A 25031-nucleotide genomic window follows, 5' to 3' on the forward strand; every position below is an offset into this window, starting at 1 on the left:
TTAACCATAAGTTCTCTGCCTCTTCCAGCTTTCTGACCCAGGCCCAATGGCGAAACTTGATTTTCGCTTCCGAGGCTGAGCAGGCTCGTTGGTATTTGTCTCGTATAGATCCCCTGCATCTAACTCAGTTGCATAGGGACTCTTCATATCGGCGATCATAGGAGTACCGGGATAACCAAACGGTCCTGCAGGCGAGGTTATACCATGAAGAGAAGCAATTGTCTCTTCGATACCCGAATAGCGAGGGTAATCCCTTGGTGTAGCTAGTTCTGAAACAGCCTCGATTGAGGTGAGGTCCTGGTCGCTGTCACTTATGCCCATTAACATGCTTTGAAGCGACATTCGTGAACTTCTTCTGCTGCTGTTGAGGTATGCTCGTAGATCAAAGCACTGTCGACAGGATGGGTGTAAAGAAAAGCAATTCGCCTCGTCACGATACTGCGGAAGCTGGGGACGTGTTTGCTGCCCACACTTCTCCTGAATGTCGTCGAATATATCCGAAATGGGAGTGAAGTAGGTGACACGCTGCCCCGGGCCCCAGTAAGCATTGCGTCCCCAGACTTGGCCGATTAGACCATAGGTGTTGGCGTCTACAACACCTGCGCCACTATCGCCATTGACACCAATTCCACCGCGGATCCATGCATCCTCATCGTCCTGTGACCAAGGCTCTTCGATAAACCATTCTCTAGTGGCCTTGGATGTTTGGTTCTCGTCTCCCGAGACGTACGCGGGGATCTCGCAGATCTGGCCTCGTTGGTATCCAGAAGTTCGTCCACTGGACAGGACGTCGGCCCCAGGTGTAATAGCTGTTGTGGTGGCGACGATAGGCTCTTGGGTTGGTGGTTGAGTTTCCGAAGGGAACCGCCGGAGAATGTTCGCCTGTGAAGAACGAGAGCCGATGAGAGCCCAGTCTGTTACAACGAGCGGCTTGTCCATATCGCACTCATCCCAGTAAGGATCATGCGAGATCCTTGTTGTCTGGAGGTTTAGACCTGATGTTACCTCAAGTCTGCCCAGCTTGAAACTTTTCTCTTGGGCCATGGCATCGTGGCCCTCGTCCACACACCGTTTGCGATCTTGAGAGGAAGGATGCTCGATCTGTGCCTCTTGACCAAGCTGCTGGTATGCCTCCAAGAAAGGATGAAAGTTGCCCAGCCAGTAACTCCCACCTCCTACAGTAACACAAGGGCCAAGTGTCGCCGTGCTATCTTCAAACGCACCATTGCCTGTCACGCCAATGCTGTCTCCCATACAAGGATCGCGGAAGAAATATGGATTTCGGGCTGAGCAGATATCGTCTTTGTGGTCTCTGCCCAGACCCCGAGCCCAGGTTACGGTTCTCTTTACTTCTCCTTGCGCGAAAGCAAGGCTAACAAGTGTTGAAAAGTTGCGGGGAATCAGGTCTTTGACATGGGTAAAGATCAGAACCTTGCGGGCGCGGGAGATCTGCTTTGGAGCCATGATACAGATCCTCTTAGCTTGTGGTGATTTGCCTCGGGTAACTGTCACCACATAGCGAGGACCGACCCAGATGGGTAGATATTGTGTCAAGAAAGGAAGAATAGAGTGTTCGAAGACCAGCGGGAAACTCGTCGTTTCTATACGTTGTGAAGCTCGTCCTCGGATAAGGTCTGTAGGGCTCTCGACACTTCGCGGGGTACCTTTGCATCGTTAACTTGCTGATATTCGCAAAGAGTGTTCATTCGAGGTATTTGAAACGCTGCGATATGCCAGGTATAAGAGATTCAAGATACTCACCAGCATTCTTTCTAGCTCGCTTCTCGACGACATTGTGGAGTCGATCCTGACATTGGCGTTTCGCTTTCCACAACCCCATGGCCATCTCTTCGTCAGGGCTACTATACTTTCGTTTCCGTGATGGTGTAGTTTCGCATGGGTTGCTTGAAGAGTTCCTCCAGGCTTCCACCACGTCCATGTTGGCTTTAGCCGGAAGCTTCCATTCCTTTGCATCATCCTTCCCAACCTCGGGATGAGCCATGGAAATATGTGACTTAAGAATATTGATGCTTTGAAAGAAAGTCTCCGTGCATCCAGGGGATGGGCAAATGACGAGGTGTTGGACCTTGACGTGGTAGATGAGACCGTCTCTGGTGGAGAAACTAGGCTGATCACAACCGGCCCAGTTGCATATATGAGTATGAGATGACTTGACGTGAGAGTTGAGATCTTTTTCTGACGAGAAAGCTAGCTGACACTGAGGCCCCAGGCAAACAAAAGAAGGCGGCGGGTTATCAGGCCCGGCAGTTCGCCCGCCTCTGCTCAATGGACTGGGGCCTCTTGAATGAGCTCGATCCCTCAAAACGGTATATGCGTCGCCATCAGTTGAAACAGAGGATAACATGGAACCTTCAGAAGGGGAGGTATCGGTGCTTATACTAGAAATTGTACTAATGTCTCGATTTTCGAGTCCTTCGCTTAAGTTGAAGCCGGAGTCTGGGTCTAATTTAACAAGAGATGCAGGGCAATAGTAGTCGCTATTGAACTCAGGATGCATAAATGACATTGGCTGAGGGTCCAATCCCAAAGCATAAAGATCAAATGAGGCCTCAACCTTGGGCATTGGCGAGAAATCTGCAACCGGTGTATTCGGAGCCGTGGCTGTTGCTGGTAGAAGCCGGCGCCGGGCTGTGGGGCCGAAGCTATTGTGTTGGACATAGACGGCCCCGCGCCGGTCTTTACGTCTGAATTGATCCATTTTTTAATTGAACGGGCTTGAAATTAATAAGAAATGGGACCGAATATGCTGAGTGGCTTTGTTAAGGCAACAGTCGAGGGGAAAATGCAAATAAATAGCTTTGAGGGGTTATAAGGGGAAGGTGAGATTGGGGGGCCTTCCTTCTTTTGGTCACAAGTTCGAGTGTAGTCAAGTTGCCTTGTGGGTGATTTAGCCGGCGGCCTCTGCATGGGCGAACCATTTTCCTAGGATCGTAACTACAGGACGGTACCTGCCTTCCGTCTTACACATTACGATACAGTGGAGTATCCCATGCAGGTAGGGTAGGAGGTTAGTGTCGTTGTACCTTCCTCGAATCAGCCTTACGGTCACTTACACAGGAAAGAGCTATCTAGATCTAACATACAGCAATTGACAGCTAATGAGGTAGGCAATGATACAGATATCGGGCTTTTATCGTCTGCAAAGCAAAAAGACACTTGAAGTGAAACAGGTAAGCGCTGTAATGCACGACTTTTCCAGCTCTCAGTCTTCGCCTTTTTGCAGTGAGGCCTCTTCGAATCCGCCTAACCCCTCTCATACGTCTTAAGGCAACCCACCACAATAGATGGCAAAGGTACTCACTATTGCCGAATACGAGCCAAAGATTTGATGATATAATTCTTGAGATCATTATTCTATTAAACAAATGTATCTATATCTGTGTCCATTGCAATTCCTTTGATACCTGATCAACTCCGTATTCCATGCATAAGCTCTAAACTCCTTTACAAACCCCCATGTAAGCCTTCTACTACATCAGTAAGCATCCTGAGCTCATAAAACCCAGCAACCTTCTTCATAACTCCAAGCCTTTTGCTCACATCCTGTCGTGATACTATCTCCTTCCACTCTCCACTGCATGTACAGTGTTCCATAAAGTCATTGGATTTCAATGCACCACAACGGACACACTTAAGATCCTGTGTTGTCCATTCAACGATCCAACTCTCTACTATACCCAACAAGCGCTCTTCTAAGGCGACACGGTCGAACTCGGTTCCGCAGAAGTTACAACGCCATGATGCACCTTCGCCGAACAGATCCTCGTCTTTGCACAAGTCTAGGTCTCGCATCATGGTACAGCTATCACAAGACACCTGAGGAAGTCGTAGACTCTCTGATGGGTTGGTGAATGTGCCCTCCTTCGAGAACTCGCGTACTTCAAATAGAGCTAGGAGTTCCTTTCGAAGAAGACGAGCTTCCAAAGTGATGTTCTTGTCAAGGCCGAGTACTTGCATGAGTGATTTGACAAGCTCGAGAACTGGGTCGCGTGAGTTGAGGTGAGAGCCAGGAAGCTCGGGGAAATCCCAATCTCCAGCGAGCTCAGGCCGGAGCATCTCGCGCTTCCGCCTGTTGAGAAGACCGAGGATGTCCTTCTTCAAAGGCTTCTCGAACGCCTTGCCCAAGATGATCTGGCCTTCATGCTCTTCTAGGCCCTTGCTTGGTAACTGTGTGAGGCGGGGTGTGGCATCGGGGTCGCCATTGTGAGGTCTCTTGAGCTGGTGCATAAGTTGAATGAACTCAATCACCCAGTCTTGGAACGTCGGCCGGACCTGTTCTGGCAAGAATGTCGCCATCTGCCAGTTCATAATTGTCTCAAGGTTCTGCTCTTCAGCATCGACAACCTCTGTGGTGGCTTTGCCTCCATAGTTGTACTCATCGTACCAAACAAGATAATCCCAGTACTCCTTGATCTCCAAATCGATGAAATGGAAGAGTGGTTTGCTCTTGATAGACTTGATGATATACTGGCTGTAGGCGTATGCATTGCCAACCTCGGCCTTCGTGGTTTGAAGAATAAGGCGGTTAGCGTTGGCAAAAACGACCTGAGATCCAACTCGACGGAAATCAGCCATGAGCTGCTGGAAGGCTTTGCGAGACATCATCTGCACATAGTAGTGCAGGGCTCGGTCATACATGAACGAGTCGGGGTTCTCAACCCATCTGACAAGATGCTGCACCAAGACATCAGCCATGGTGCTTCCCTTGCAAGCTTCTGTCCACCAAGCCTTGACCATCTCGCGAAGCACAAGGACACCAGCATTCGCGAAGGCATTCTCAGAAGCAAGTGTCTCGGAATCATCAGCGGCAGGGTTGAAAGAGACCGAGTCGGCACCCTCCAACTCGTTGATGAGAGACGAGGTCAGGATAGTGTTGATGGCCAAGTTTCGGACATCCAGATCGATACAAACTGACGAGAAAGTTCCCGGGTTATTTATGTTTGGCATCTTGACGGTATCGAGAGGACCGAGAAGATCATCTTTTTCATAGCCAGCATGATCAGGACGAGCGCCAGGAGACCACCAAAGCACGACTCCATTGGCCTGGAGGCGACGGGCGTAAGCAATGTCGATTAGGAAGCGAGGATCGTCACGTTCCAGGTTACATAAAGGAACATCGCCATAACGAGCCAACGCTGTTAGGTGCAGAATCCATGAACCAAGACCAAGGTAATGACCAACAAGACGCTTGGCAATAACAGACTGCCAACCTAAAGGTGGCACCGAACTATCCGCCATATCGTACTTCAAGGGAAGGACTGGGAATTCGCCCAAGATAGGGACATCATGAATAAGAAGCTGACGCTGAGAGGACTGAATAACCATCATCTGCGGTCTTGGCTCGTCCTTGCGCATCTTCTTGACAACGTCGCTGATCTCCAGATGAGCCTTACGCCGAGTAGTCACTTGTGTCATCTTGATGTGTAGCTTCTCCTGGTATGTGAAGCAGTCCTGCCAGTTTGTGCCAGCGGCTTCGGCATGGCGTCTAGCAAGCATCTCGGAGTACATCCTGGTGATATTGGGAAGATCTTGTCCAGAGTCCCTGTTCTTTGAGAGAATGACAACGTGGGCTTGGTCGTTGGTGGTAGAGAAGATACCAAAGATTTGGCGTTCGCCAGCTGTGATGTGCGAGATGTAGATATAAGCCAGAGGTGATGTTTCGAGATAAGTTCGTGTTTTGGCTGGTCGCTTCAGACCTGCTAAGTCAAAACCTTGCTCAAGACCCTTTCCAAGAACAGCGTGCTGTGTTGCATCAACTGTACATTGGTTTCCAAGACGCAGGACGGCACGAATATTTAGTGGCACTTGCTTCTCGTAGACTCCTTCAACACTAGGGTGGTTGAATAGCAGGGAGAACTTCTCACTCTCGTTGAAGTATACATCTTCCGATACAGTCAACTTGAAGAGGTGACTGGAGGGGTGACCGTTGGGCAAAGTGTAGTTGACTTGCTCGACCTCGCAGCCCTCAACTTCAACATCAGGTAGATCCTGACTCTTGAGGTTAAGGAAGACTTGACGAGGAACATTGACCTTGAGGGTGTGGATCTTGGCATCGATAAGGACATACGCCATGACAATACCAGGCGTTTCGGTCGTTTTGAGATGCAAGACCTGCCAGTTGCTCATGTAGGTAGTGTGCGCCTGCTTCATGAATGTCTGCTGCAGGTTGGTAACAGCACCGCCTCTTCTGTCACCGAACAATTGTCGTCGACGGATTCTGGCCTGTTTTTGAAGCTTCCACTTCTGCTTCTGGTACATCAGCCACGCTTCGTAGTTCTCTGAAGCACTTGGCATGACTTTGGGAAGTGCAGACATGGGATCAGGCTCCTCAGCTGGCTCAGGAGATTTGCGTTTCTGGACAGTGGCAACTTGAGAGGACGCAATTACATCACTAACTTGCTTCGGTTTCAGAAGCTTGCTGCCAAAGTCTTCCAGGTCATCAACTGAGGCATCCTCCAAGGGGTTCTTCTTAAAGAGGTCGGTGAGCTTCTTCTGCTTGAGCTTGTCGTCCTTGATGTTGATCCTCCTCTGAAGCCAGTCGGGATGCGGCACTCTAGGAACAGGGTTGCGGACCTTCTGGAGAGCCGCAGGAATGGTGATCAGCTTTTGAATGACGGAACCTAATCGGTCCAGGTAATAGTCCCAGTCGAGTAGTGCGCGAGGATCAGTGTCGGTAGGCTCCTCCTTCAACCACTTCTTCAGGTATGCTCGCTTGACTGACTCCTCTGCCGAGAAGATAGCAACGGGAATGGCACGTTCTGTGACAGGCGCGTTCTTGGGTCGAGCGCAGATAATGAATTTACAATTCAAACCCTTGTCCTTGACCATCTGTTCACCTAAGAAGTCCGCAAGACGCTTGGCGGTGGTGATACTGGTGGACTTTTGGTTGCCGTACTCTTCTAGAGTCTTGGACATGCTTCGGTTCTCAGAAATAAGCTCCATCAGCTCTTCATCAGCCAGTGTTGTACCCTTGCTATGCAACACATCCAACCAACGGTTGGCAACCTTCGCAACAGCTCCGTAACAGTCAGCAAGCGTTTCTCCTTCGAGGAAAAATTTGAAGATTTGCTGTTGGAAGATCTTGATGAGCTTCAGCTCACCACGACGCTTCACCTCGAAACCCTTCAACTCAGCCAGACTGCCATCGTCGTTGAAGACAGCATATCGCTTCTTCAAGTTCTTGTCTTCCTCCTTTGATGTTGGCAGAACCATTGCCTTGTAAGGACCATCAACTTCGAAGAAAATAGAGTTATCGCTGTGTGTCTCGTACTTGAGAGTCTTCTGATCAACAAGTGTCTGGTACTGATGATTTGTGAATTTGGCGTGGACAAGATGGTTCAACATGACACAGGGGTATGAGATGTTGAGCTTCTTGCCGCCCTTCATCTTGAAAGAGAAGTTCTCAGGGAATGTTGCCGGAAGCATACACCAAATACCATCGGTATCCAGCTCCAGAGGTCGTCCAAGTCGTTCGACTAGCTGTCGAGCCATTTGAATAATGTGAGCACCTGTCAGACAAGTAACACCAGCCATTTCAAGTGAGTACCAACGAGATCCCTTTCTCATGACGTAACCGTAGAAGGAGTTCAGAATAACCTTGTGAGCCAATTGTAGCGAGTCGTAAAGAATAATCATCTTCTTTGCGGCATCAACTTCGGTTGAAGGTGCACCGGCGGACTGCAGACTTGATGTCTTTCCCTTCCATACCTTCGCCTTGCCCTTGTAATCATATCGACGATCACGGAAATCGCGGACAGTGTTGATATAAAAGGGATTCTCTCGCTGACAGATGATAGCCTCTCGAACGATGGTAGTTGAGTCGTGAATCTTGTGATAAACCTTTTGGGAATATAGTTGGAGACGCTTTCGAATAAGACTGGCTTGCTCGTCTGCACTCAGTTCTTGGAATGGCCGCATGGGAGAGCTTGGGAATTTTCCTGGAAACTTCTCGTTCTCAAGTGCATGCCGAATCATGTTGTACTCATCTCGCTTTGCTGGAATGTATTCACCTCTCCAAGCCCAGGGCATTCGTCTGTCGCAGGTCTTGCCAGGTCGGTTGAAATCGCAGGCGGCGCAATCAGACTCCTGAATCATGGAATCGGGTTGCAATCGGTTGGTTGTCATAATGTTGGGGTACATAGAGGCGACGTCAAGATGGTAGATCAAGGGCTTTTCGTGACGGTTTGGCGTTTCTTTCAGCTTGTTGAGTCTCTCGACAATTTGAGCCTTGACTTCGTCGTAGTTCTCCACATCCTCGATTTTCTTATTCTCTTCCACGGTAATCACAAACTTGAGGGCGGCATCGAGATCATGTAGAAGCTCGTCAATAGCTCCAGGATCAACAGCGAAATCCACAGGAATATCAGCTCGGAACACTCCTGCTTCAATACTCTCGACGTGACCACCAACGTAGGTTTCAGAGTCGAGAAGATGACCATCCCAGAAAGCTTCCTTCGGTGTGATGTACTTGTTCGGAAGCACAATTTCTCTTTGGTAAGCCTGCACCATCAGCAGCATTTCGCAAAGTGTACCGGTACCCTTTCTCAAGACTTCATCACCGCTCAGCGGCAGAATTGTACAGAGAGAGAAGATGAAGGGATGGACATATTTCATATAAAGATAGTATGTTGCAACAGCATCGGAAACGGAGTACTCTGCGAGTGTTTGCGGTCGTTCAGTCGCATACGGTGTCATCAATTCGGGATCGAGCTCGTCAGGGTCGTATCCGAGCTTTGCAACAGTGACAGCTTTCAAACCACGGGAACCTTGGGGAAGGTAAGAATCTCGGTTGACCCAATGGAAACAGTCCATGTGTACACTGTAGTTACACTTGTACTGATCCTCGCTGTCTTTCTTCCAGCCAATTTCTTGGTACATATCGATTCCATTGATACTAGCTCGTGCTTCCACAAAGGGCCAATCGAAAAAGTCACCGTTGTAAGTTGCGATAACCGTTGGCCGAGCCTCCTTAATGTGGAGGAAGAATCTCTCGATTACGGACTTTTCATCGGGCTCATTGAAAATCATGAAAGGACCCGGGTATTCTGGCTTAGGGGTGTAGTCGAAATCGCCAATGTCCTCGGAGAGGATTTGACGATTCGTAATTAAGAATCCTTGACCGTCGATCATGTAAGAAATCATGATGATCTGATCGGAGGCAGCATCAGGAAATTTAAGGGGTTGTTTCGATGTCTCAATATCGTAGGCCATAACAACGGGTTCGGCCGGCAGTGATCTCTCCTCGTTGGGCAAGATCTTTGTGACGCCATGTTTGGCTTCTACGAAGTACCATTTACCGGCTCGTATATCTGTTTGTCCTGGTTAGCTTATGCATGACAAGAGCAAAGCAATAATAAAGTTGTGTAAAGAAGCAATAATCAGGGCAATGGTGAATAGTGGTCTCATGGCCGTAAAGGCTCTGAAGTAGCAAATACTTGGTTGCAAACATCATGTAAAGCTTGTAGAAAGAAAGGAGTTGTACAACAGAAAAGACTTACCCAAATCTATCATTACTCGTACATGGTATGGTACATCATATTCTCTAATATCGACAATAAAGTCGCTGGGATCGGATTGTGCGGTATTCATGTTTCTGTCGTCGTCTCGTGAATCATCAAAAAGGTCAAAATCGCCGTTCCCATTTCTGTGTCTTGTTAGCTTCGTCCTGCCAGGTTCGGTGAGTGGTACTTACGTTTGAACTTCGGCGTAAGCATCCATGGCATTCATGTTCTTCTTGTTCTTCTCCGCAATGGGCATGATATCCCTCCTCGCAGCCATGAGGTCGTTGACATTGGTAAACCTGAGTTCAAGGAATGTCCTTCGGTAGCCGAGCAAGTGATTGGGCATGTTGAGATCATCCCTCTCAACTTTTCGAATCGACTTGACGACACCGTCTCCAGGAACCTTCTTGACCCAAGCTTCGACCTCGGTCTCGCGACCCTTCCTGACAGCAATCAAGAAGTAAGGCTCGAATTCCACCGTCGACTTGAAGGTCGAACCATCTTCCTCGATGAAGTAGCAATCTATAGCCGCCCGACCACCGGAATTCCGTTCGTCCTCGACCGCAGTAGGTTGAACGTTTACCAACCATCCTTCTCTTTTCTTTCCGCTTTCATAGCGTTCAAAGCCCATGTTCTCATCGATGCTATGCGCCAACCGAGTCCGCTCCCACTTCTCGTCTGCCGACGTGGCCTCGTTTCTCGACGAGGCCGCGAATGTGCGTGTACGACTGCCATGATAGGCGACCTTTCCTCCTCTCCGGAAGCCCTTCTGAGGCCGACGAAGACTTGTGTTAGGCATTGGGACTGTCGTGGAGGGGAAGCTCCCCTAAAGGAGGGTGGTTTGACGGACGGGTCGCTGGCGATGCAAAGAAGGAAGCAATGGGTATATAGAGAAAGGAATTGGAAGTCAAAAGACAAGAACAAAAGTGAAGATTAAATAGTCAGAGAGAAAAAAGTGATTTGAAAAGTCAACAATGAGCGGAGCGTATCTGTGGGAACAAGCAAATGAAGGGCGTCCCTAAAGCCTTGACCGAGATTGGTTCCCCCCGTCTTCGAAGAGAACATTAGTAAATTGTAAAGCGTGAGACGCGTTGATACGCGCCTTCCGCGACGCGATGACCCCACTTTAGTTTAATGGACAATCCGACAGAGCAACGACTTTGAGCACAGACCATCTCTGGCTCTGGACCTGTCGAAAGTCTGGACCTGGCTTCTGGACCCCCGATGCAAGCCTTGATTGTCGAGCGTCATCGGTCCCCCAAATCTAATCGCACGTGCAGCTTAAAGTCGAAGTTTTGGCTGATCACCAATTCGTTCATGACAACAATTGCGACGCAAATATAGCCCGGAATGGCTTCAAATCCACAGGAAGGGCAACCTCAGCCCGGCGACAAGACTCTGCATGTCTGGTCGAAACCCATAGAACAAAACGGCGCTGCTGCGACTGACGGACAAAATGGTGCGACATCGACGAATACTCGACCGACTATTTCTGAGGCCGTGTCTATGATCAAGAAGGATGATTTTGCCAACATTGCGAATACTCCTTGCGCTCGACAGGGTTTCATTACAGGAATTGCATCCGGTGCTGGTATTGGAGGATTGAGGTTTGTCATTAAAGGTCAGTCGGCTATGGAAAACATTATGGCACCAGACATAGTCTAAAGAAGTGTAGGCAATGCTGGCAGCGCTGCGAACTGGGCTGTAGGCGTCTTTGTGCTCGGAAGCATGGCATCATACGAATGGTGCCAGTACCTACGCCGCGAAGAACGTCGCCAAATGAAACGACACATCGAAGTGGTATCAGAGAACAGAAGGGAGCAGGCAAGGAAGATCCAGGAGGCAAGGATGGAGCACGATAAGCTGGAGGCCGAAAAGAAGGCGGCAGGAAAGCCATGGTACAAGATATGGTAACCATCGAGCTGAGCTGTCATGTACTATTTGTGTGTAAGAGTATATCTTTTGCATTGGGTATAGCTACGGATTGTAGATAAAGCAAAAACTGTAAAATACCACCCAGACGATAAGAAAAGGTGCAGAAGTGCTTGTGCGAATGCAGGACCAAATCGAAATAACTGTGATCCCTTTGAGACCAGGGTATAAAAGGGGCCGGGTGAGGCCTGTGATGTATTCTCCAGCAATTGTTGTGTTCCGTTTCGTACAAAGATAAAGACAAAGGTAAAAGAGATGGTGTTGCCCATCGAGGTAGCGCTTCCAATTCCTGTAAAATCCCAAACGCCTGCGTAGCCGTCAAACATGTCTATAGCCGCTTCATCGTCCAACCTATCCGTGGCTCCATGCTGATACGCGCCAAAATGATGTCGTTATCCTGTAGTGATAGCGATGCTGGAAGCATCCGCATCCGTGAACCTGACCTTTCTCGGTGGTGACTGGTCGTCTGATTTGAACTTGACTCCTGAACCGCAACCTCGTTGTTGGCGACGTCGGGCTCGTGCATCGCTTTCCTCTCGTTTGCGATACTCAGCCATTTGCTGTCTCCGTTTCATGGCGCGGGCTTGAGCAAGAGCTGGGGATGGTTTGAAGCCGATTCCGTTGATTCCAACACCATCATCGTCCTCGTCTTCAGGATCGTAGATAGTAATTTCATCTTCGTGCCAAGTCAATGCGGCTCTGACGGGGTCGACAATTTGGACCTCTTCTTGGTCTGAGTCATCAAAGGGGCGTCGTGATGGTTTCTTCATACGTAAGGGTGGTGAACCGGTTCTCTTTTTGACTCTTGACTTTGACTCAGACAATCTGTTGATGGAAGGGTATGCATGATGTAGGTTGCCGTCTGTTTGTTTGAGATGGCGGTGTTGGTGTGGTTCTTTCAGTCGGACTTGCACACAGCTTTCGGAATCTGGCAGCGGTTCACTGTAAGGTCGTACAGATTTTCCATCGAGGTCAACGACTTCTTGCACAGTCGGGGGTGCATCTGCTTCTCTCATGGTCTCATCGGGCTTCTGGCGCTTCCTAATCGACTCGTCCATGAGATTATCGTTATCTTCACTGCCGCTGACGGTTGCCCCGCCCCCACTTTCCAGCGCGAGCCCACGGAACTTGTGGGTGACCCATGACCGTGGACTGTTGCTTCCATCTTCGGTCTGTGCAGTGGTAGAAGGAGAGGGAAAAGCGAATGTTAGAGGATCCAACTCGAAGGTGAATTGTACAGGTGGTGTTCCAGATGCTTCTTCTCTCTTGCGTTTTGGCGTGCTACTTGTTTGCAGTGATGTGGTGGCCATGGTACATTGTTTGAGGGAAGTCAGCTCCAAGCAAGGGTCAGTTCAAAGAGCCTCAGATGATGGTTGAGCGAGATATCGTTGGTGATAGAACGGATCCGCTGAGTTGACGGGACTGGACTGGACTGGATCGAACTGGACTTGAAACTATTGGCTTTGGTCTTTACCAGTCGCAGGTGCGTTGCGCAAGCACCACTTGCTCTTATTAAGGTCACTTAACTTTAGTAAGTCGCTGTAGGGTATCCGTAAACCAAAGAGCGGAGTACAAAGGGAGAATGTGACATGAGGGTATAATCCAATTGGGTCTCTGATCTTTGTATCTTGTGAGAAAGAAACCAAAGATTACTGTACTTATTGCTGCGTGACTTTGAGTACAGGGCCAAGTAACAGCCTCGTGATTCACCCGCAATTTCAGCGTCACGTTCGGATCCGATCCAATGTTGAGGTCACGTTCGATTCATTTACAGCCCGAAGTTGAATCGTAGATCTACCGCTGATCACCAAATTTCACAAGCTTAAAGTACAAAAGCATAACATGGCCGATATGACTATAAGAGATATGAATTAACAGTATAAAATCCTACTCAGTAGGTATGTGAAAGATTGTCTTGATATTTACGCCAACTTGTGCAATGCCGGATGCAGCCTAATTTTTCCAATCCCCTAAATCCATGCTCAAACGCCACTAATTCCCAGTATCAAACCACCTAAACACCACTACAACCAGATCTCAGCCCACTATCCATCGATCGCTTCAGGCCTATGTACAAATTTTGGTGTGAAAGGTAACGCTTTCCTCCTTCGCTAATGACCCTGAATTTAAAAAGAAATATTTCAGAATGAGCGATCGTCTCTGGGACGGTCGTAAGCAAAAGCAAATTGATGACCAAACCAGTTGGTCTTTGGTATTGTATAAGACGCGCAGTGAATAAGATGGATCTTTATCTGTTGTGGATTGCCTGTACATTGTTAGTTGACATGAATCAAAAGAATAGCAGTTGGGAATACTTACTCGAAGCATCTTGGCTCTTGCACCAACAGTATCAACACCAAGTTGTTGCAAATCCCCATCTTCCATGCGCGATACCTGAGCTGGAGACAATCCAACCAGGCACTGCTCATACTTGTGAAGCCTCAAAGCTCGAAGCCATTTGGCAGCCCATCGAGGATCCTGAGAGTTGTGAGGAAACGCAGGCATAACCCATTTGGGCTTGACTGGTGGTTGAATGATGAGAGCTTGCTGTTGTCTCCAGAGTTCCTGCTTGCGCTCCTTGAGTGCTTGGATCAAGGGCTCGATTTCTCGAAGGCTTGGTAGTTCAGCGATGGAGGTGAGGGCAGATTCTCTTTCGGTGTCGTTTAATACCGAGAACCATGTCTTGATCATTCCGACTTCACTGTTTACGCTTTCATCGAAGCCAGAAGAATGGTTGTTGAATGATAGAGAAGCGAAGCTTGAAGTTGGTGATCCTGAGTAGGAGCTTGATAGACTGGAAGAGTATGAAGACATGATGAATATTGCTGTGTATAATTCAAAGGACAGAAGTGGTTGCGATTAAGATAAGATGAAGAGTAACCAAGAGGACAGACAGAACTTCAAGTATTATATCTTAGTTGTCCTACAATAGCAATCTGACTCAATATATCGATGGTGGATTGATCTATGGCGTGGTAGATCTGACGGCGACCGGGGCGTTATGGAAATAAATCACCTCAGGTCATAAGTTGGTTGGAGCTGAATTGAGCACATAATTTATTAAGGTGCTTCTGCCAGAGCACAAGAAGCCACCATCCTCGTCTCAGAGCGCCCTGACCTTTTACACTCAACATTCGATGCGCTACCAAATCACAGATCCAATATGGGCCTTCTAAGACAGCCCCTTGACAATTTCAGCCTATTTGCTCGTGACAATGGAAAGATGTTTATGAATACAAACACCATATCTCTTGTGTTTCGACGGTTGAGGCAGACGATGAGCTTTGTGAGGTGAGAGATATATGAGCAAGTTATTTCGAGTTGTTTTACTCCACTACCGCTCATACACCAAACAAATGCACAAATGCCGACAGGTTTCATCCATGTCATCAGCTTTGATAGACTTACTAACGATTGGCTATCCTGTTCTAGTTAGACAGAGATTGCTTCAAACATTGGTGCTCCCGTTACGCTCGGTCCTGGTTCACCCGTGATACATCGTCTAGTCTTATTAATAGGCGATATCTCAGAGGCTAGACTCTCACTGGCTAATAAGGTGTCTCATTTCAATCAATCTATTCCATCTCTCGACCTTGATGGCGGGGTATGCTTAATGTACTTGAGCCGAAACCGAAATGTTTATATTAACGACTTATCATGAAACATGGAAAGAAATTTGTGAAACATTGCAGGAACAGGTCAATATACGTCGCTCATGCCCGACTTGTATGACCTTAAGGTCATCAATGACATCTTAAACTTATATATTCTTCAGGTTGCCACCTCTGACGGCTTGAAAATTCAAGATCATGACACAAGCGTGTGGTTTCTGCTCAGTTTCGTATCATGACTTAAGACACTCTATGATGATACGGCCTGAGCGTCATGACCGAGCACAATCGCAGTGTTTAGGTTGATAAGATCAACGGATCAGAAACTCGTCTTGAAGCAAAACTTGTATGTCATAGTAGGAGGCTCTTATGTAGCATATTTCGAGAAGTTTAAATGAACGTCATGGTAATTATAATTCCTGACTGAATTCGACTCTAATGTGCTTTTGCTGGGTATCGCTAAATGACAGATTTGTATATAAAAGACATGCGCATCTCAACGCTTCGAAATCAAACAGATCGCACTCTAACCACAGCAGACCGTGGTCTCCTCGATCCCCTTGTTCTTGTCCTCGGGACCGTCTAGTCCTTCCAGATCGATCCTCACGACAAGCCAGTCGCAGAAGAACTTGCCCAATCCGCTACCGATAAAGATGCAGATGATGACATATCCGTTAAAGTACATTGCCAAAAGCATCACAATGTAAGCTCCTCCGAATGTAACGGCGTGGATAAAGGCGCGGATAAACTGCTGGAGAGGCGATGCGCGGTAGGTGAGAGTCTGTCGCGTGGGCACAACCGCTCCCGTGCATCCGGCGGCGGCGAGAGCAACGCTGTGAGTCGTAGCTTGGCGTTCGAAGCCTCGTTGAAGAAGGGCGTCGTATTCCTTTCCTAGACGACGGAAGAACTCGACGAGAATTACCAAAAGGATAACTCCGATGCAAGTAGCGGCCATCATTCCTTGGTTCTTGATCTGCCAAGACGAGGCAAGAAAGCACGCGTCAATTGTATTCCAATTCCACAGCATCTGAGACTTGAAGTTAGATATCAATTGGTGGGATTTTGGGTTAGGAGTCAGTCATTACCTCGACCTTGCAGGCCACGCCATCGCTGCCCATTCCTCCGTGGTCCATGTTTGGGATAACTGAGTGATTTGCTTGGTTTGGTGGGTGGTTATCAGGTAATTATGTGTGATTGAGGTATTGGCAAAAGCAGATCAAGGAGGGTAGATGGAGATTTGAGTTAGAGAATGAGTGGCCGACTCAGGGATAATAAGTAGAGTAGATGAGCCAGGAGTTGTGAGGTCCACTGAGAATGATTGAGCTGGTTCCAAGAGTTCTTGGTCTTGGAGATGCAATCCGGAGAAATAGAAAGTGATATCAGTGAGAGGATAGAGGCAAGTGTTTAAGGGTCTTGCCGCGGGAACAGATGGATATTAATGAGGGGATATTATTCCATGTCATGGCGAGATCCGAATCTCTACTAGTGATTAATGGGCAGATAGTATAAAACATGCTCATATCGAGGATTGAGAGTCTCGAAATCCGGTACTGCGGAGTCTAGAAAGACTATAGTGGAGGTTTATAGTGGATCTTGAGGCTCTAATCCCTGTAAAACGTGCTCATTTCTGCTCAACTCTAATTGTTCGCCTCTTCCCTCCAAAACCTTGAGGGATAGCAGCCAGGCTAGGTACTCTTCGACGAGCAAGTAAACAGGAAACGTTTACTCAATATGGATTGTTTCGCCGGGCCAAGAACCTCCGAATCCTCCCATTTATCATCATGTCCACAATTAAACAACTCCTCAAACATGCTCAAATGTTGGGTCTAGCCCAGGTCTAGTGGAGCCTTCTATTCCTTTTAGTCTTGGGTAATGGCTTGGGTCGTCTCGGCAAACACCTTCAATTCGTATTTCTATCTACCTATTAATGACATCTCTCGTCCTCTAATTTATGATCTATTCTACTTGACACTCACTTCATCTCTTCTCTGGTTCGTTGGTTGCAGGACATCCTTCACTCTGACTTTAAGTCTTATGGACCAATAAGGTGTTGTACTTCTCCAACCACACACTCAATCCTCCTACCTATACATCACAACCTCACAATGGCGTCTTTAAACGAGCTGGATGCTCGCCACATCCAAAATATGAGTGAGGCTACAACTATTGAGCCTCACTGGGGATACGCTGATCGTGCCCTTCCCTGCACAAACGACAAGGGTTCTTGCGAGTACCTTGATCTCGTCTACCACGCTCACGATGTGAGCATGCTCTACAGCGCAATCCTCTGGGCTACTATCCTCGGAATCATCTTCATCTGGGCCATTCTTCGATTTGTCGGCATCCCCTCAGCTCCAGCAATTGCTTCCGGTATCAACTCTAAGGCTGGCCTCACCAAGGTCCGCCGCAGCATCGCTTCTTTTACTCGACGATATCTTCTCCCCGACGCCTGCCGCACCATCTTTGGCCGAACTACTCGATTCCAAGTTGGCGTTCTCCTGTCTCTTGTCGGTTATCTCACTATCTGGAGCTTCGTTGGCTTGACTTATCAGACTTGGGTCACTCCCGTCAAAAACATGCCTGGAGTCTACAACACTCGCACTTCTCTTGGTCCTTGGTCTGATAGAATCGGTATTCTGGCCTACGCCCTGACTCCTCTATCTGTTCTGTTGGCTAGCCGAGAGTCTGTTCTTTCTCTCATTACCGGCGTGCCCTACCAGAGCTTCATCTTCATGCACCGTTGGTTGGGTTATGTCATCTTTGTCCAGAGTGGCCTTCACACCATTGCTTGGTGCATTGTCGAGATTAAGCTTTACCAGCCTCAGCCTGACGTTGCCGCGAACTGGATTGTCCAGGAGTACATGATCTGGGGTGTTGTGGCCATGACCTTGCTGCTTCTCCTTCTCATCGGCAGCACACCCTGGGGCATTCGCATGACAGGCTATGAGTTCTTCCGCAAGTCTCACTATGTTCTCGCCATGGTTTACATTGGCGCATGCTGGGGCCACTGGAAGCAGCTCAAGTGTTTCCTGCTGCCATCTCTCCTTTTCTGGTTCATTGACCGTGGATTCCGACTCCTTCGAACGGCCTACCTCCACTACCACCACCTTCCCTCTGGAAACATGGGTTTCCAAGCTGCCCATGCCACTATCACTCGATTCCCCGATGAGGAACACGGCGACATTCTCCGATTCGATCTCCAGAACGACCAAGACGCCTGGAAGGTTGGCCAGCACTACTTCCTCTGCTTCACCGAGAGCAGCATCTGGCAGTCTCACCCCTTTACTCCTATCAACGCTCCTTACGTCGAGAATGGCGTTGTGAAGCACTCGTACATCATGCGCGCTCGTGGAGGTGAAACCAAGAAGATGGCTGAGCTCGCCGTCAAGAAGCTCCAGACCTCTGAGACAGCTACCACACCCATCATCCTCACCGGCGCCTACGGTGAGTCCACCATGGACCACGTCACACCTGACACCAACATTGTCTGTGTTGCTGGTGGTACTGGTATCGCCTATGTCCTCCCCGTCCTCCTCGAACTTGCCCGGTCACCCATCTCCCGAGACCGCAAGATTGAGCTCATCTGGGCTATCCGTCACACTACCGACGCTGAGTGGGTTCAAGAAGAGATGGATCTCTTGCAACAAGCTCAGAAGGCCCTCAACCTCAAGATCCGAGTCTACGCTACACGAGACGCCAGCAGCAGAACCGGCTCCCAAGTCCGAATGGAGGACGAGAAGGATGCCAAGGATACTGCTAGACCTGTCCCCTCCTCATCATCCTCTTCTTCCGATGTGATCGATGAGAGCTGTGCCTGCGGCACCGACGTCCCTGTCCGCAAGATCGGTCAAGGTATCGAGGATGAGGACCGTCACCCCAACCTTCCCAAGCTTGTCAACGACTTTGTGAGCAACACCATCACTGGTCCCACAACCGTCTTTGCTAGCGGCCCTGGAGGCATGATTAGCGACCTGCGCACGATTGTGGCTGGCTGCAACTCTGCTGGACAGGTTTGGAAGGGCAATGAGCGATTCGACGTCAAGCTGGTCTGTGACGACCGCCTGGAGTGGTAAAGAGAGCGTTGGCTCATGCTGGGAAACATGATTTGGATTTATTGTTTATTTAAGATACCACATCTCGCGATTTATGATTTTGATAGCATCTTTAGAGCTACAAAAAGTTGATAGTGTCTTTTGGACACACTTCTCACGTATATATACTACACAAATCTAGAAAGTACATTATCACCACTTGAATATCTGCCTGCTCTATTTGATATTAGCCTATTGTGAATCTTGGTTGAGTCCTGGTGTTTGCTTACATCTGCTATGCCAAGCTGCCCTGTAGCTGTAACTGTAACTGCAGCTGTGACTTTAGTTGTGGAACCAATGGACATAGCTCCATGATGACGATCATGGGTTAGAAAGACACCTTCAACCTGTCAACAGCAACACAGAATGTCTCCATAGAACGAATGAAACAGTCCGAAGTACTGCATAGTCTAATTTGAGCCTCATTTATGGAATAATAACACATACACTACTGCACAAGCCTACCACAAGCCTGGGACTAATATTTGGTCATACAACCGCACCACTCATTATGTGATATGATGGAGCACCCATGACACAAACACCCCGCACTCGAACTTCTCACAAGGCGGCACTTTCTTGCCCATGACATCGGGGGTATTCGGCCCAGTTCGACCGAAGTTTCAGAGGCATAAACAGAAAAAGAACTCATAGTTAATTGGACTATTCACTAAAGGACACAAACATACCCCACGGCTCATGACCCCATTTGCAGTTTAGCCTGAAGTCGTGAGATGGAGTGTCATGATGGGTCCCCCAGCTTTTCCCATTTATCCCACATCCCATAGTCGAGTTATACAAAGATACAACCTGTATACGTGTATACGTACCTATATAAAACTGGCTGCATTCTCAGATCAGTTTAATTCTGTCTTCTTAGTTACTTGTTCTCTTTCATCCTTGGCTCTGTTCAACAACCAGACTATATAAACCCAACACCACACCCTCATATAAATCTATATCCTCATCTTAACCCATAAAAGTGAGATCATAATGGCCAACTCTTCTATTTCTTTCCTGCCTCTCGGCGCCATTATCCAGTCCCTCGTCGTCAACGGCGTCAACATCGTCCAGGGCTTCCCCACACAAGAAGACTATGAGAAGCACAACTCTCCTTACTTTGGCGTGACCGTTGGTCGCGTAGCCAACCGCATCAAGGACGCCCGCATCAGCAGCCTCAACGGCAAGGAAGTCACTCTCGCTGCCAACGATGGAAAGAACCATCTCCACGGCGGCAAAGTTGGCTGGAGCAGCCGTGTCTGGGACGGCCCCAAGCCTGTCGGTACCCGCGAGGTTCCTGGCGTAGAGAATCTTGAGGGCGGCGAGAGCGTTGCTTTTACGCTCACCAGCGAGGATGGCGAGGAGGGATACCCTGGTACCGTCGAGGTCACCGTTACTTACACAACCGGCACACAAAAGGTCGACGGCAAGGACGTCACTGTTCTCGCCATGGAGTACGAGGCCAAGCTCACTGGCGGTGCTGACGAGACTGTTATCAACATGACCAACCACTCTTACTTCAACCCCAGCGGAAAGGAGACCATCGCCGACACAGAAATGACTCTTCCCACAGCCAGCTACCTCGCTGTTGGCGATGATCTCATTCCCACCGGCAAGATCGAGTCTTTCCCTGGCGTCGAAGCCAACAAGACCTTCACCCTTGGTCCCCAGGAGCCCAACATCGACCACTGCTTCGTCCTCAATAAGGAGCCTTCATCTGTACCTCTCGACACCCGCAGCTCACCCCTCAACCTCAACGTCAAGGTCCACCACGGTGGCTCCGGCATCAACCTGGAAGTCTACAGCACTGAGCCCACTTTCCAGATCTACACCGGAGCTGGTATTAACGTGCCCGCCGTCAACGGTCTGCCTGCCCGCAAAGCCCGTGCTGGTTTCTGCTGTGAGCCTGCTCGATATGTTAACGCGGCCAACGTGCCTGAGTGGAAGAACCAGGTCCTGCTCAAGAAGGGCGAGACATACGGTGCTAGAACCGTTTACAAGGCGTGGTCCGACTAAGTTGGATAGTATATCAAAAGGAAAAGAATATCAATTGGACAGAGGCTATTTACTAACGCCTAGCTATTTTGAGACAATTGGAAAACAAACCCAAGTAATTGCCATTTCCCTAATCCTGTGTTGTGTTGTACAAAGTTGCTCATCATACATCCCGTCGTCCTTAATTATGTTCCCATGGATGCAATAGTAATAGGGGTAGAGTTCCTTAAAGGTCTTACTCGGACTCGGAATCATCGCCCAAAAATGCCAAATCCGCCCTGGCTCTCTTACGTCTCGCGGCATATGAGCTCTCTCCTTCATCGTCGTCGTCGTCGTCATCATCATTATCATTGTTGTCGTTGTTCTCGGCGTCACTACCGTCGCTCTCAACAATCTTCTTGCCCTTGCTCTTACTTCGGCTTGCACGGCCACTTGTCTCGACACCCCACATGGAACTCATTGCTTGAGCAGCTTCAACTTCGGCAAGGAGTTCACGTCTCTCCTTGATCTCTCGCGCTTTGGCTTCTGAAAAGCGGCCGTCCATTCCAACATCGGAGAGCATCTTCTTCAGGTGGCGGATTTTGGCTTTAGCGTCATCACCATACTGTTTCAGCTCGTTGTGCCAGAGCTTTCGAATGCCGCACTTCACAAGATAGCCTTGTAGTCTTTTGATCTCCTCAGTGTTGGGGTCGTCTGACACAGAACTCTTCTTTGCGGCGGCCTTAGGTGCTTTTGCTGGTTTGCTTGCGCCTTCCTTCTTTTCCTTCTTCTTGCGCTTGGGCTTTGGGGGCTCATCGAGCACGTCTGACAGCTCTGATTCATCGTCAAGAACCGGTTTGTCCTCGCCTCCTTTTGCGGGTGACTTTCCTTCTCCCTCATCCGCATTTTGGTCATCTGCAGAAGTCTTTGCCTTCTCATCAGCTGATTCGTCCTTTTTAACCTCATCTTCCTTTTCTGAAGGCGTTCCAGCATCCGAGTTCATGGAAACATCTTCATTTTCGTCCTCATCTTCGGAGACGGCTTTCTTTGATTTGCGTTTTGGTGCCGCTTTCTTCGGCGCTGTCTTCTTTGGTGCTGCCTTCTTGGGTGCCGCTTTCTTTGGTGCTGCTTGCTTCCGCTTCTTTTGGGGCTTTTCCACTTCACTCATGTCGCTCAGCTCACTGAGCTCGCTAGATTCAGTGGGCTCAGACTCTGCATCAGATTCTCCCTTTTTGGCAGCTTTCTTCGATTTTGCTTTAGGCGCAGGCTTTGCCTTAGGCGAACGCTTCTGACGCTTGGCTTTTGGCTGAGGGGATTCGGCCTCTGGAGAAGAACGTTTCATGCCGGCAGCCTTCTCGTCCTCTCCGTCTGAAGCATCTTCCTTCTTCTCCTCGGGAGTCCATCCATCCATAAGTTTCTCCTAAGAATATTGTGAGTTTGTGGAATGGGATAAGAATGGCTATAAGTGAAACTTACGACTCTCTCTTTGATGATATCCTTACTCTTCTTCTTCCAGTCTTCACTCGACAGAAAACCATCATCGAGACCGAGATTCTCTTCGGTCTGCTTGCGGACTTTGTTTACTGTAGTCTCTTCGGGTGTAGCTTGATAGACTTGATAAGTCGCATCAAGCAGTGCTTGCCGGATTTCGTCACTTGACGGGGCCATTTTTGAGTTGTTATAGACTTATGATCAGATTATTAATAGTCTTGGATTTTGTCGGAGTTTACAAGAAAAACGAAAATGAAAACTCGAAATTGTTGTTGGACTTTATAAAGAAGAATCGATCGAGTGTGTTCAGTTTGAGTCGCGTTCAGACGCGACAAAGAGTTCAAGGGTGAGCTTGGACGGTTTTGTGGGGTTTCCCGGAGCGGGTAGGAGCTTTAGCCAATAGAAGCTTGTACCTGCCACTAACAATCCTTTGATTCCGATTGTCTTATTGAGTTACACTCGACGCAATGAAATTGTCATTGTTTGTGGACTATTAATAGGCATCTAATGAGCAGAAGACTGAGTCTCAATGAAGCTCTATACCTAGATACATCCAACAGTAGAAACAATTATAGTATACCTAGGCTTTCATGGACCAAGTTCAACCTGAGGTACTTGCTGTAGCTCTTATACTCTAGTGGAGTGCGGCTACTAAACTTGGCATCTTTCTTAGACCTAAGCTCATACTTTCAATACTTACATCACTTACCAATTCCAATTTCCCAGTCATCTCAATATGTCAGCTTCATTAGCACCAGAATGCAACGAAATCAAGGAGTATGCTCAATTCTGACTACCGATTTCAAGTCTCATCTAATTCATAATTTTAGGCGTTATGATACCTGCTTCTTAAAATGGTACAGTGAGAGTATGTTTATCCATCTTTGTCAGTGGCAGGACAAGACTAATCAGATTCAGAGTACCTTCGAGGACAAGAAAAGGACAACAAAGAGTGCGCAGATATGTTCAAAGAATATCAATCTTGTCTCAAGGTAAGTCGATTGAGCTTCAAAGGACTTCATTTGCTTACAAAGGCCATAGGTTGCACTGAAAGACCGAGGCGTGGATAAGTTGGTGGCCGAGGCTCGTGAGGAGAACAAAGAGAATGACTTGAAACATCTAGGGGTTAAGAGTACGTTATTCTAATATCCAATTTCACTACATTGCTAACATGATTATAGAATAAGATGCATCTGTATTGGCGAATACGGCATTGGTAACTGCAGAGGTTGGTGGCTGTCATTGCAATATTCAGTGATCTAATCTTTCGAGATATAAAATCCTACTCACTACCCGGGAAATAGAATACAAATCTTTGTTCATGTTATCCTTCATCACCATTGAAGTATCACCTTCACGATGCTACTCTCTGCCTGCATCGTCATCGCCCTCTAAACTGCGGAATCAAACCGCTAATCACACGTGATCTTGAAATTATGGGTGGCCCACTGTTAGCTCAATCTTGACGTTGCTCTACAGCTCAAGGGACGACACGCAGGGGGGACCAATCAACTCAATCTCTTTGTATTGAGCTGGCAATTCCTATTCCCTTCTAGAATTTGTTGACTCGAGGTTCCATTCAACGACGGGAGTCCACTCGTTTGAATTGCCGAATAATCCAGCAATTGCATCGACTTATTCGCTTGCCCCCTCGATTTGACCGTCTGTCGCTTCATCCCGCCAGCAAACCCACTACCGCAGCTTGGCACAAATAGACTTTAATATCCAATCCTCTAAGCTTTCACCAGAGGACGGCATGTACTGCCACGAGGAATAGCGCTTCTATGCACCCCTTTTCTATTCTGACGCTCGGCATCTTCGTCGCTGGCTACATTACTGCCCGTTGGGATCTGGTTACTCGTCTTTATGAACTTGCCATTTTTGCCTGGGAAAACGGTGTCGTCGTAAGTTACCAAAGCCCCTCGTCAAGGCGCAAACGATATGTATGAAGCTAACAACCGACTCCATGTAGACGCGCGCAACAAAAGCTTTTGCTGCACTATCTGTCCTTTTCCTTGCCATTTGCGCTCCGACCGTCTTACTAGCCAGAAAAGAAACGAATCTGGTACGCTCGATTGCAACATCCCGACGCCGCTGACAATGGCTAACAAGATGGCTTCAGCATCCACGACGAATAGGAGCCGGTGTCTCTGCGCGGGAGCAGCTTAGAAGGCGTGGTTCTTTCTAGTCATATATTTCTGGCCGACATAGTTGCTGGTCATGGTAGAGCATGATGGGTTGATGAGAGTGTTCTGGCCGACGGACATTCGCAAGTCCGATCGCCCTGGAGTCGTGGTAGGATGGCGCAATTCTATACTGGACGTATTTGTTGTGGCCATCCTTGAAGATGTTGATGTTAGTCCGACGCATTGGGTTCAACACGGGGACAAGACTGACCGTTAGCAGGCACG

The 25031-nt window shown here is 48.4% G+C and overlaps 10 protein-coding genes across 10 annotated transcripts; 4 read left to right on the forward strand and 6 right to left on the reverse strand.

The window, feature by feature from the left end:
• Nucleotides 1–2719, reverse strand: FIESC28_04297 (uncharacterized protein; the record flags this gene model as incomplete). Its single annotated transcript, XM_031158444.1, has 2 exons — nucleotides 1–1664; nucleotides 1762–2719. 2 exons carry the CDS (start codon nucleotides 2717–2719, stop codon nucleotides 1–3), a joined length of 2622 nt encoding a protein of 873 aa, XP_031017590.1.
• A 746-nt stretch (nucleotides 2720–3465) lies between these two features.
• On the reverse strand, nucleotides 3466–10320 carry FIESC28_04298 (uncharacterized protein; the record flags this gene model as incomplete). Its single annotated transcript, XM_031158445.1, has 4 exons — nucleotides 3466–3595; nucleotides 3653–9329; nucleotides 9519–9664; nucleotides 9713–10320. The coding sequence occupies 4 exons, from the start codon at nucleotides 10318–10320 to the stop codon at nucleotides 3466–3468; spliced, it is 6561 nt and encodes a 2186-aa protein (XP_031017591.1).
• A 551-nt stretch (nucleotides 10321–10871) lies between these two features.
• On the forward strand, nucleotides 10872–11435 carry FIESC28_04299 (uncharacterized protein; the record flags this gene model as incomplete). The annotated part of the gene is made up of 2 exons (XM_031158446.1): nucleotides 10872–11142; nucleotides 11197–11435. The coding sequence occupies 2 exons, from the start codon at nucleotides 10872–10874 to the stop codon at nucleotides 11433–11435; spliced, it is 510 nt and encodes a 169-aa protein (XP_031017592.1).
• Nucleotides 11436–11845: 410 nt separating this feature from the next.
• FIESC28_04300 (uncharacterized protein) lies at nucleotides 11846–12763 on the reverse strand (the record flags this gene model as incomplete). Its single annotated transcript, XM_031158447.1, has 1 exon — nucleotides 11846–12763. One exon carries the CDS (start codon nucleotides 12761–12763, stop codon nucleotides 11846–11848), a length of 918 nt encoding a protein of 305 aa, XP_031017593.1.
• Nucleotides 12764–13701: 938 nt separating this feature from the next.
• FIESC28_04301 (uncharacterized protein) lies at nucleotides 13702–14267 on the reverse strand (the record flags this gene model as incomplete). Its single annotated transcript, XM_031158448.1, has 2 exons — nucleotides 13702–13719; nucleotides 13773–14267. The coding sequence occupies 2 exons, from the start codon at nucleotides 14265–14267 to the stop codon at nucleotides 13702–13704; spliced, it is 513 nt and encodes a 170-aa protein (XP_031017594.1).
• Nucleotides 14268–15590: 1323 nt separating this feature from the next.
• Nucleotides 15591–16197, reverse strand: FIESC28_04302 (uncharacterized protein; the record flags this gene model as incomplete). Its single annotated transcript, XM_031158449.1, has 2 exons — nucleotides 15591–16097; nucleotides 16150–16197. 2 exons carry the CDS (start codon nucleotides 16195–16197, stop codon nucleotides 15591–15593), a joined length of 555 nt encoding a protein of 184 aa, XP_031017595.1.
• Nucleotides 16198–17169: 972 nt separating this feature from the next.
• Nucleotides 17170–19137, forward strand: FIESC28_04303 (uncharacterized protein; the record flags this gene model as incomplete). The annotated part of the gene is made up of 1 exon (XM_031158450.1): nucleotides 17170–19137. The coding sequence occupies one exon, from the start codon at nucleotides 17170–17172 to the stop codon at nucleotides 19135–19137; it is 1968 nt and encodes a 655-aa protein (XP_031017596.1).
• A 1011-nt stretch (nucleotides 19138–20148) lies between these two features.
• FIESC28_04304 (uncharacterized protein) lies at nucleotides 20149–21171 on the forward strand (the record flags this gene model as incomplete). The annotated part of the gene is made up of 1 exon (XM_031158451.1): nucleotides 20149–21171. The coding sequence occupies one exon, from the start codon at nucleotides 20149–20151 to the stop codon at nucleotides 21169–21171; it is 1023 nt and encodes a 340-aa protein (XP_031017597.1).
• Nucleotides 21172–21385: 214 nt separating this feature from the next.
• On the reverse strand, nucleotides 21386–22797 carry FIESC28_04305 (uncharacterized protein; the record flags this gene model as incomplete). The annotated part of the gene is made up of 2 exons (XM_031158452.1): nucleotides 21386–22549; nucleotides 22606–22797. The coding sequence occupies 2 exons, from the start codon at nucleotides 22795–22797 to the stop codon at nucleotides 21386–21388; spliced, it is 1356 nt and encodes a 451-aa protein (XP_031017598.1).
• A 559-nt stretch (nucleotides 22798–23356) lies between these two features.
• FIESC28_04306 (uncharacterized protein) lies at nucleotides 23357–23806 on the forward strand (the record flags this gene model as incomplete). Its single annotated transcript, XM_031158453.1, has 5 exons — nucleotides 23357–23397; nucleotides 23451–23488; nucleotides 23539–23612; nucleotides 23662–23752; nucleotides 23802–23806. 5 exons carry the CDS (start codon nucleotides 23357–23359, stop codon nucleotides 23804–23806), a joined length of 249 nt encoding a protein of 82 aa, XP_031017599.1.
• Between the last annotated feature and the right edge of the window lie 1225 nt (nucleotides 23807–25031).

Source organism: Fusarium coffeatum, assembly GCF_003316985.1.
Source record: "Fusarium coffeatum strain FIESC_28 chromosome Unknown BRIP53273_contig_87, whole genome shotgun sequence".
Taxonomy (NCBI): Eukaryota; Fungi; Ascomycota; class Sordariomycetes; order Hypocreales; family Nectriaceae; genus Fusarium; species Fusarium coffeatum.